This window comes from Acanthisitta chloris, unplaced genomic scaffold (assembly GCF_000695815.1).
Source record: "Acanthisitta chloris isolate BGI_N310 unplaced genomic scaffold, ASM69581v1 scaffold10233, whole genome shotgun sequence".
Classification (NCBI taxonomy): Eukaryota; Metazoa; Chordata; class Aves; order Passeriformes; family Acanthisittidae; genus Acanthisitta; species Acanthisitta chloris.
Window position 1 is genome coordinate 14,435 of NW_008663228.1, and position 11,792 is coordinate 26,226.

General features: G+C 38.2%; 1 protein-coding gene across 1 annotated transcript in view; it reads right to left on the reverse strand.

Annotated features, from left to right (window-relative positions):
* Positions 1-10,610, reverse strand: part of DDX60L (DEAD (Asp-Glu-Ala-Asp) box polypeptide 60-like) — a gene marked incomplete at its 5' end in the record, with an annotated part of 22,940 nt that extends 12,330 nt beyond the window's left edge. Inside the window, 9 exons of the mRNA XM_009070914.1 lie at positions 1,526-1,641; positions 2,240-2,342; positions 3,569-3,730; positions 4,850-4,991; positions 6,792-6,950; positions 7,843-8,004; positions 9,423-9,530; positions 9,949-10,290; positions 10,433-10,610. Of these exons, the coding sequence (XP_009069162.1) occupies positions 1,526-1,641; positions 2,240-2,342; positions 3,569-3,730; positions 4,850-4,991; positions 6,792-6,950; positions 7,843-8,004; positions 9,423-9,530; positions 9,949-10,290; positions 10,433-10,610 (1,472 nt within the window). The remainder of the gene's footprint in view (positions 1-1,525; positions 1,642-2,239; positions 2,343-3,568; positions 3,731-4,849; positions 4,992-6,791; positions 6,951-7,842; positions 8,005-9,422; positions 9,531-9,948; positions 10,291-10,432) is intronic.
* Positions 10,611-11,792: the final 1,182 nt, after the last annotated feature.

Genomic DNA, 11,792 nt, shown 5'->3' on the forward strand with positions numbered 1-11,792 from the left:
ATAGAAGGTGCTCTAGCTACTAGTCTGCAGGTGATGCTCTCAAAACTTCCCACTGAAATCACAGTGCAAAGAAGAATGCAAAAAATCATCCATCAGAAATATGAGCAGATCAAACTCTGGTTTCAGAGGTCAAGTAGTAACGAGAAAATACTGAATAAAACACTGAATACCAAATAAAAACCATAAGCAACACCAGAAGTACTAACAGTAATCCATGAATTCTCAACCCCTGGTAGGTTTTTCACAGTTTCATTCACTTTATGATACAATAGATAACAGGAACTTCTTTAAAGTCTTGTGTACTTCCTGCTACAAACAGTATCATATACTTCATTTCATGCAAATGTGCAAATCTAAGTTCAAAGTTAAGTCCATGGCTTCTTTTCCTTAGCATTGCAAACTTAAAAAAACTTAATAGAAAACTATAATGCATAACATAAAGGATTATAATACAAACTTACTTTTACTTCTTGCTGGTCTTAGTAGGCTAGAGTTAATTTTCTTCATAGTAGCTGGTATGGGGCTGTGTTTTGGATTTGTGCTGAAAAGAGTGTTGATAATCCAGGTATTTTTTGGTTATTGCTGAGCTATGCTTTTCTGTTTTTCACACCACCCCACCAGCAATTAAGTTGGGGGTGCATAAGAAGTTGGGAGAGGACACAGCTGGGACCTCTGATCCCAACTGAGCAAAGAGTTATTTCATATCATATGGTGTCATGCTCAGCAATAAAAGTTGGGGGAAGAAGGATGGTGGAGGAAATTTGGAGTGATGGCATTTGTCTTCCCAAGTAACTGTTAAGCATGACAAAGCCCTGCTCTCCTGGAGATGGCTAAGCACCTGCTAGCCCATGGGATGTGCTGAATGAAATTCTTGTTTAGATTTGCTTGTGCACATGGCCTTTGCTTTACCTGTTAAACTGTGTTTATCTCAACCTACATGTTTTCTCACTTTCACCCTTCTGATTCTCTCCTCCATCCCACTGAAGCTGAGGGGAGTGAGTGATTGGAGAGTGAGGGGGGGAGGAAGTGGCTGTGTTGCTTAGCTACTGACTGAGGTTAAACCACAATTTCTTTTACTGCTTATTTTAATTCTGTTCTCAAAAGATAAGATTGGCTATGCATGCACTGCAACCGTCTGAGCAGATTTTGCACATATGTGGATGTGCTTACTAAGCATTATCCAAACTGTCTTGTAACATTAAAATGCATGCATACATACAGCTTGCTTATATAAATCTGTGAAGCATTCAGCAAGCAAAAGGGAATAACTGATGACTATCTGACCACAAATAGCTCTAACAAGTATAACAGATTTAGCACTTCATATCGTACACAATTCATACATATAATGTGTGTGTACACAAAATCCACATCAGTTTAAGAATAATTTGTCTATTGCACTAGCTCCACTTTGGCACATATTTATACACCTGTAGATGTTTTCTGAAACAACAAGTCCTTCTGCCAAACCACGATACTGTTTTAGCCAATACAGACCCATGGGCTTTGTGTTAATTTTTCTTACCATCGGCATTGCAACGTACTCGGTCATATTCCTCAGTCAGAAGTCTGGTAGAATGCCAGTGATGAAGTTCATTGAATTCCCTGTGTTTGGTAAGTGAGGTAACTGCAGGGTCATTGCTGAAATATATAAACATTAAAGACAGCACAAATTAAAAGTGTTTTCTGGCTTCTCTAAATAAAAATGAGAAACACTCAAAAATCGGGTATTTATCAAAACACAGTTTTACTATGTCAGAAAACCAACAGTGGGTTTAATTCTACTCTATATATAGTGTGCCAGGATAACCTCAGTTTTTTTGAAAGAAATACAAAGTAAAATCCAAATTTTTTTTCACTTCTTTTCATACAGATTAATCATAGAATGTGATGTCACTACATAACTTGCACACGCTACAAAATACTCGTCATATAAATATATAAATATAAATATAAATTTTACATTTAGAAAAACTGTTTCAGAATGTAGACTAAGAATCAAAGACTATAATGCAAACAAAAAAGTATGAGATAATATGGATATATTGACATTCTTGTTCTGAACTCCCTGTTAACATTTACACAAATATATGCAAATGTAAATCTGAAATTTTAACAAGGAATAGCAAAAAACATTTCTACATTTGTCAAAATTTAGCATAATATGGATGCAAAGTACAGGGCAGCAGAAAATAAGCCCATATAATGTTATTTCATTAGAATAAACATCTATAGGTACCTTTTTAAAACAGGTAGGTCTTTCAAAACATCTCCAGCATAATCTTCAACAAGTTCAGATTTAACTGGGATTAGTCCAATGTTAGGAATTTCTTCTTTATAGACTTTACAGTGTAAAAAAAATTAATAGTTTAATTAAGAATATATATGATTGCATTTCATGCTTGAAGATTCTGTCATGTTACATTATAAATCAAATTCACTAAATTAAAATTTACTAGAAGTAAGAAGCTGTTCAATAGTTCTCCTTTTCCTCTTTCTTCTCAAGCATGGAAATAAGAATGAAGCAGACATCAGTATTGCTTTCAAGTAGATATTCTCGTGATCCATTTTAGACACCTGTGCTAACTTTTCAAATGCTACAACCCATCCCATCTCACAGGCATCTAAGTTTCTCCTCCTACTGCATAAAGATCAGAGTCTTCTAAATATACACTTTCAATGGCACTTTAGTTAGATGATTAAAGATGACAAATAACATTGTGCAACTTTCCCACATTTGAAGTCCAGGCACAATTTCAGTCTTCAGGTTGTCCAAAGGAGATATGGAAATAGGCAATGCAAAAAAACTCTTTTTTTTTTTTGTCCACTGGAACATATATTGGAAGGTTGTAACAAAGCTGGTTCTCAAGAAATGTCAGATATCAGGAAAAAAACTACCTAATCCTTTCAGATAATCAGAACAGGTATTGTAAGTAAGGGAAGAAAACAATCTCTGAGCCAATCATGCTTTTTCCCAATCATGGGCTACTAAATAGGATGATGGTATAATTTAAGACAATTATGGGCAAGTCACATTTCTAAAACCTTCAAGAATTGCAGAGTGAGCTACAGTGATGGCTGGATTCTCTAACATTAGTGCAACAATTCTATGTTTCACTTAATTTGCTGCTCCCATAACAATACCTGCATAACCCTACGTCAACATGCACAAAGATGTTCTGCAGAGATAGCCTTCCTGCAGCATGACTGTTACTTTAAATATGACCACCTATTATGGTTTTTAATATTATGCGTATTACACTACTTCTAATGTTTTTTCACAATACATAAAACAGATTTGGCCTAGCAGTCATGCAGCTAAACCCAGTTCCCAATTAAGTTAATTACAATACTTGTGCTGTCCACAGTGGAGTCAGAATTTTACCCACAAGGCCAGGTCAGACTTCTTTTTGCATCAGCTGTGAGTTTTGCTAGTGGGTTGAAAGGATGGAGAAGAAGATCCACGAAGCATGGGCTAGATTTGTGATCATAATAAAATCAGCTCACTACTCCTAGAACTTCTAGAAGACCATGCTTTTAACACTCTAATATGTGGAGTTGCTAGTACCTCTAAAAAGAGTCTGCTCCTTTTCAAGAAATAGTTGGGAAGTTTTTCGTATTGGGAAAGCATCTCCAAAACTGTACTTCACACACAGTTTTGCTACAGTGTCCCATAAAAATTGGTAGTCGTTCTCCATTTCTTTCCCCAAATCCTTTTGGAACTCTAATCCTGGACAGCAAGGAAAGAAAGGAAAAAAATTAACAAAAGGTGCCTTAAAATTGAGTTTACTCAAACCAAACTTGCCTAAGAAGCATCAGGCACAAAGACTTCACTTCTACACAAGGTCTTTGGTCACTGGGACAAATTAGAACAGAATATTGTATATTTGCAGTTTTTAATAGCCCAGGGTATGGATAATTAATGTACTGAGAAGATGTATTTTGGAAAAAAACCCGCCAGATTTAGACTGCCTGTGAAAGTCTGCAAGCTCTACAGCTAAAAAAGACTTTCTCTCACCTTGACCTCCTTCAAGGTAGACTCTTTAACTGGCAGTTTTCTTTGGCACCCAATAATAGGTGTCATTAGAAAACTAAATGTTTCATATTCCTAATTTACATTTCCTTTAAAAATTGCTCTACACTTACTTTACTGAGTACATACAGGACCTCTGGTAACTAAATTCATAAAGTGTTCTGGTTTACTACCACACAGACAAGACTCATGGCAGAGGATTTCACAGAAACAGAATTGCTCTGAAAGAACATTTGCTACAAATCTTTTTCCATACTTTCTTGCTCTGTCAGCTTTTGTAACTTTTTTGTGAATCTCAACACATCTGATGGTGTTCATAAAGCTTCAGCTCCCAAATTCATGCATTTTTAAGACAACGTATGATCTTGTCTGAATCAATCTCATCTGAAATTAAAAGTATGATTCAATGTCACAGCAACCATAGGGAGAAAAATCTAGTTTCCATTCTGTCTGTGTAGCACTAAGACAAAATGAAATTAATACAAAACTGGCTCAAAAAAAAAACCCAAAACAGCTGAGAATACCCAGTAACAGTGAACCAGAAATCACTCTTCCTATGTAAAAGTACAGGTGGCACATCGAAGATATGACATGATGTATTTTGAATGAGTACTGGTGAAAGACACTTGCACATGTGATTTTCTAAGCTTGGCTATAGAAAAGAAATTCCATATTATTCCATGAAATGTATATATTATTATATGGGTCATTAGAAAACTGTGCTCATTTCTGTTTGTACAAGCCATTTCATTCCCATTTTGCAGCTTATTAAAGTAAAACAAAGAAGAAAAAAACATGTTCAACAGTGATAAATACCTTCAGTATATTCGATCTCATAGTAACATGCAAGATTCATGAGCAGTGGATCATCATTTAAATCAGGCAGGTAAGTTAAATCCAATTTCCAATCATTTGTGTCACTTAGCTGTATCAGAGCAAAATGCATACACAACTCTTGCTGTTAAAATAAAGCAAACAATTAATTCCTATGGAGCACCTTTACATGTGGAGGTATCAAAGCATCTCCAAAGAAAGGTTAGCTACCACAGATTTCATTGACATGAAAAACAACACACTATTACTTGACCTCTCTGTAATCAGAAAGCTGCCTTCACGGTTCTCCTTCATTGCAATAACCAACTTTAAACAATAAAAATCCTTGCCATCAAACTTCCCATACTGGATGAGTCTAAATATTCCATCTAGCCCAGTACCCTAACACTAATGCTGGCTAACTGGAAATGTCCAATAAGAGGTCAATATAGAGATCTTGCCCAAAACATTCTACTAGCCCCATTCATTTGTGGCTCACAAAGTTCCTCAACCAGGTTAGGTTTCACAAAATCACAGAATAGGTAAGGTTGGAAAGGGCCACCATGAATATCTCCAGTGAGACAAACATTACAACCTCTTTAGGCAATCTGTTCCAATGCATGGTCACCCACAATATAAAGTTCTTCCTCATATTCAGTTGGAACTTCCTGCACATAAGTTTCTGCCTCTTGTCCTATTGCTTCACACCGCTGAGAAGAGCCTGAGTCTATTCTCTTGACACTCTCCCTTCAGAGAGGCTTTGACAAGGTTCCCTCTCAGTTGTCTCTTCTTGAGCATGAACAGGCCCAGCTCCCTCATCTTTCCTCATAAGAGAGATGCTCCAGTCCTTAGTCATCTTTGTTGCTCTACACTGGACCCACTCCAGGAGCTCCACATCTCTCTTGTACTGGGGAGCCCAGAACTGAACACAGCACTCCAGATGCAGCCTCACCAGGGCTGAGTAGAAGGACAGGATCAACTTGCTCCAGCTGCTGCCAATGCTCTTCCTAATGCATCCTGTGATAACATTGGCCTTATTGTCTGCAAGAGCATACTGCAGGCTCATGGACAGTTTGCTGTCCACCAGGACCCCCAGGTCCTTCTCCACAGATCTGCTTTCCAGTTGGTCGGAAAGCACCATTCTGTACTGCTGTATGGGGTTATTCTTCCCCAGGTGCAGGACTCTGCACTTGCCTTTGTTGAATTTCAGACAGTTCCTCTTTGCCTATCTCTCCAACCTGTTGAGATCCTTCTGGAGGGCTGCACAGCACTCTGGAGTATAGACCACTCCTTCCACATTTGTATCATCAGCAAACTTGCTGAGGAATTGGGTTTGTTTAGCCTTGAGAAGAGGCAGCTTAGGTGACCTCATAGCTCTGTACAACTACCTGACAGGGGGTTGCAGAGAGGTGGGGGATGGTCTCTTCTGCCATGCCTGCAGGGAGAGGACTAGAGGGAATAGTCACAAGCTGAGAGAGGGGAAATTCAGATTAGACTTTAGGAAAAACTTCTTAACTGTTAGGGTGGTCAGACAGTGGAATAGATTGCCCAGGCTGGTGGTGGAGTAACCATCCCTGGAAGTGTTTAAGAGGCATCTGGGTCTGGTGCTGGAGGACATGGTTTAGGGGTTAAAGCAGAGTGGCAGGCTAATGGTTGGACTCAATGGTCTTAGAGGTATCTTCCAGCCTTGATGATTCTATGATTCTGATTCTATTTCTATCCTGGTCAGCTGTGTCAGGTATTCCTGAGGGCTGGCCTTGATAGCGAAGACTGAAGCAAAGAAGGCATTCAGTATCTCAGCCTCAGAAACAAACAAAAGGTTTGTTTCCAGCAGGTACATTACTTTCTTTAATCTCATCAGATGACTAAAGTAGCGTATAAAGGGAAATGAAAACTGAAACTGCAGTTGCACCTTATGACAGGGGAAGTAAGACGCTATACATACCATTTTTAATAATGGTAAAACTTGCTTAGTCCAGGAGGATTTCATGTTCCTAATCTGAGCTCTCTGTGAAAGAGGCATATGAAGAAGAAAAGTCACTGTAAGACATTGCATTCTGCAGAGGTCAGCAGCTTCTTCTGGAGACAGGGGTTTACTTCTTCTCTGTTGAGACATGACAGATAAAAAGTTGATCACATCCTTCAGTAAAATAATTGTGTTTACCACTATTTAATTCAGTGGTCTGCACTTTGTTAAGCACCTCATAATTTTGATCTATTTAAACGATCTGAACGTAGTAGTTACTTGTAGACACGTTTCAAAGCAAACATTCTTGTAGTGCTGGTAGATGCAGATCAGTTATAACTTAAAAAAAATAAATCTCTTTCTGAAGAGAAATATGACTATGAAAACAAAGACAAAATTTTAAAGCAATTGTCAGTGTCTCTGGCTAGAAATCTTATGAAGAGGAAAACTCAATATCTAGATATAGGCCTATGTTCTTTTCTCAACTGCACAGTGAAAGGTCTGTACAGAAATTGATCTCTGCTAACAACGTGTAGCTATCCTGTAGTCTACTGAATACATGTACCATAAAATGACTGATATATTGCATCTGTGTTAACTTGATGAAAACACAAGGCTTGCAGTATGTTCACAGAAATGACCACTTGTAGAGACAACCCTTTTTTTTTCTGAAATGTCTAGCATATTGTTCCATAGAAGTCAGTATGTCACTGAATGTTAGGAAAATAAAAATAATGACCACATTTACCTTACCAAAGTAAAATTTTCTATGAAAGTAATTGTACCTAAGGTAAAATTTTTCCCAGGAACAGCCACTGTGGCAGGGGGGCCAGTACCATCCACAAAGAGATCATGCTCCTTTGAAAAGCTGTGACTGCAGGAATTATCAGACCCAAACCACTTAAAAGGGTTTAATCACAAAGGAAGCATTTGGGACTCTTCAGTTTGAGATCTAGAAGAACAGCCATCTCTCCTGTTACCAAAATGCTTAGGGTCACCATGCTGAAAAGATATTTAAAAACATTCTTACCTTTGCTGATTGCTCTCTGTTTGCTCCCATGGCAGTATTTGCATTTTCCAACATGGTACTGTATATTTTTAACCCCACGGCACAAGCAAGAACGCAGACTACACGCCGAATGTCAGATCCTTCAGGCCACAGTTGTTTCAACAAACAGATAGCCTGGCAAACCTGTAGTCATAACATTATTGATATCATAAATTATTGCCATAATAAAAATTTCAAGAAAAAGGTTTCCGTAAGAGAAGGGGAAAAGAAAAAAGGATATGAAAACTACAGGAGAAAAAGTAGGCACAATCATTAGTAAAAATAGCCCATTTTTATCCTGTCCCTGAAGACACCAAAAGCCCTGACTGTCCCTACCCAAGCCCTGGGGCATCCTCCCACCTGCCCAGGGCCTCATTTCAGCCCCTTGGGGCTGTCAGTCACTGCCCCAGCAATGTAGCAGCCGTGCTGGTCTCCAGCTCATCACACCTCACAGGCTAACAACCTGCTCTGGCCTCAGCCCATTCCCAGGGAAGTGCCTGATGCTCAGGGTTGCACCTGCCCCCAGCTGTCCTTCTCTTGACTGGGGCAGTGGGACAGGCCATGCCTCCCAGACCCTGTCCTGCCCCATGGGACCTCCCACAGCCCCAGCCCTGAGTGAGCAGCCATCTGCTCTTGCTGTGCCCTGATTTTTTTCTGCTCCTCTGGTATTCAAATACTGAATGAGCCTCAGACAAGATAATCATGATAAAACAAAGTATCGGCAGTAGCCAGGCTTTAAAATGCTCTCTCAGTAACACCATAATTTTTCTGGAAGAAAGAAATCACATTGCTAGACTAGTATAATTTCCAAGGAAGTCTTGCTATTGTTCTCTGAAGGAGAAAAGGTAAGGCTGCAACAAAGCAGTGTAACTTTATGCTCAGGAAAATGGACAGAATATATTAGGCATTGAAGGTGACTATGGAACCATTAAAATCGCAATTTTTTTGAAGTTAAAATATTGTAAAACCACTGGTTTAATCATGCAAGCACCTGTAACTCTAATCAAACTCTTTAAAAAAAATCCCAGCTTGTGACTAGTCAGCCAAGTTTGCAAACCTTAGCAGCTTTAATAGTGAGGTTTAGATTTTAAGATGTCCCCCTATAGACAAGGTTGCTGTGGGCAGCAGCACCAACTCTGGGCTGCCACTTCTGCCATGGGGATGAGATAATGGCCACAGTGCACCAAGAGGGTAGTAGCTGCAGCCCCCACAATGGCTGAAGTTGTAATTATTCCACAAATGATGTTTTCTGCTGAATGGCCTGGTTTTCATCAAGACAAAGGCATTCACTAAGATGGAAACATCCCTTAAGTGGTATCCCACTGATCAGCTTCCAGCTGAATCACCCTGCTTTAGTGAACTTTAAAGAAAGAAACAAGCTTCAAGCTGCTGTGAAGTAGAGTGGCCATGGAGGACACCTTCTCAGACTCAGCGTGTCACTTCAGGATAATGAAGATAGTCCCCATTTCTGGTTAAAAGAGAGTTTCAGGTAAAGGAACAAAGAAAGACAGTCAATCCAAGGAGAAAAAGAAAAAAAAGGAGGATCAAAGAGGTCAAATTACCTCTTTCTGTACGCTGTTCAGGCTCAGCTTGAGATGTTCATATAGACACATGAAAGGTTTTTTGTACCTGACTAGGTTTTCCCAGGCATGTCGCAGATCTTTTTCATACTAAGAAACGCAGAAGTCAAAGTTATATGCAAAAGTAAATAGATAAAATGCATTAGGGACTACTAGCCACAGAAAGAAACCATTCAGTTATAAGTCAATCTCAGCCCCCAAGAAACAGCTAAATAAAATTTTTAAAATCACGTCCTGGCCCCACTAGTCTTTGTCTGGCATATTACAAGTCAACTAAGACTTAAGCGAAGGATAGCTAACAAGACAAGAATTTGCCACCAATCACAATGTTTACCTGTTAAGGATTTCAAGACCAGTAGATTAAAGAAAAATAAAATGAGCCATATATCAATGCGTTATAATTTTGATATGTAAATTGAAAATACTCATATTGAGATATTTTAATTAAATCTTCTAAATCAAAGTAACACTGTTACTGCAAACCAACAATAAATTGCTTGTAGCTTACCTTTTGAAAAAATAATCTGTGTTTATATACACTCTGAATGTGATATCCATAAACTCTAATAATATCATACTCCTGCCCTGAAGTAAGCACAACGTTGACTTTCTTTGACAATGAATGAGCAATTATAGTAGATAAAAAGTTTGTTTGGAGATGGGTCAGTCCTATGTCAGATACGATGATGAAGTAAGGATAGCTTTGCTTCAGGAAAAGTTCCCATTTGTATGATAAACAATTGGAAAATTCTGTATGGACAGTGATGCATGTGTTATGCCTCAGGTGTTCTATTAATGCAGTACGTAAGAAAAGAAAATGAGGATATGAAAAGTACATCTGTTCTGCATCCTGTGGGAAATAAAAACAAAGAAATTACTCAGTTACATTTGTTGCCACAATGAACAGTTTCCTAATCCCGATTAGAATCAAGCAGTTGGTTTAGAAGGAATGCAGTGGTTTAAACAGCAAACAAATGTTACTTGTTCAGTACCTTGAAGAAAGTAATGACATATTTTGCTCCTTTTTCTGTGAAATCCTGCAGGAAGCATTCAATTTGGTAGAAGAAGTTTAGATATTGTGTTTCCGTATCTATAAACATAATTAGCAAGGAATCTCCATCTATCACAAAGAATTCAGACTCAACAAAGTCTTTTAACAGGCTGACATAGCTGAAACAAAAAGAAATAGCAGGTACATAACATTACTCCAAAAAAAGCTTACCAATAGATTAAACACTAAATCAATAGCAAGTCATTTTTCTTGGATCTAAGCTTAGCCCTAAATAGCTTGAACTCCTTTAATTTACTGAATGTATTATCAACTGTCTCTCTTACAATTCCAGATACTTTTGTAGCATCTGAGTTTTTTGTGATTTACGTGGCACCTCTTGTTCATGTCTACCTAGTCAGGAAGTATTTCTATAAGAAATGTTCCACAGGAGATAACCACAAAATGTATTTTGAGAGCCTTCCTTCTTGAGTTTTCAGCTAAAAATAGCAAGAGGGTTATCAACAACTATCATGACAATGACAACTACCTCCTTCATCCAAGGAATGTCTATGGCAAGAAAAATACCTTAACAGCAAGAACATTCCAATCACATTACATTACTTCAACAGGCCAAAGAAATAAAAACTTCTCAATCTGGTTCCTATTTCAGATAACTACAAGAGTTGATAAAATTTTGATTCATGGTCAAAATGTAAGCAAATCCTTTGCTCCTGAAGATGGCATGCATAAACATGAATTTTTAATACATCCTAGGAATTGACTGCATTCTTCAGCTCTTTAAGAATCCATGAAAGTATAGCAACATGGTGTTTTACCCAAGACAGACTAAGGAGTCAGAAGAACTTTTGCAGGTCCATATGAAGAAGAGGCAAGCCAATCTACTAAAGGTTCTCTGCATTCATGTTTGTCTATTACATACTACACTGTCATTTATATATCGCAATGCTAATGCATAGTATGAAAACATCCATACTTCACTGTTACAAATGTGCTTTTTTTCTTCAAGGCTGTCAAAAATACCAGGTGTTCCACACCTGAGAAGACCTAGCTTTCCTTTCTGGCTGGGATCAACAATCTGTGGCTCACAGTCCCAGTTTTCTATCTGAAGCAATGAGTAGCCTTCCGTGAACAAAACTGCGCAAATTTCTGTGTTAGACATTTAAATTTTCTGCCTTTAATTAATACCAATTTCTTTAGCATGTGAGCTCAAGAATGCACAAGAGACATTTCACTGTCAATGTGAATTGCCCTACTGCCAATTCTTTCCCCTATCCAAATCTGGAGATGCAGAATATCATGCACGAAAACTGACATGCAAAACCAGAGAAGTTATATATATA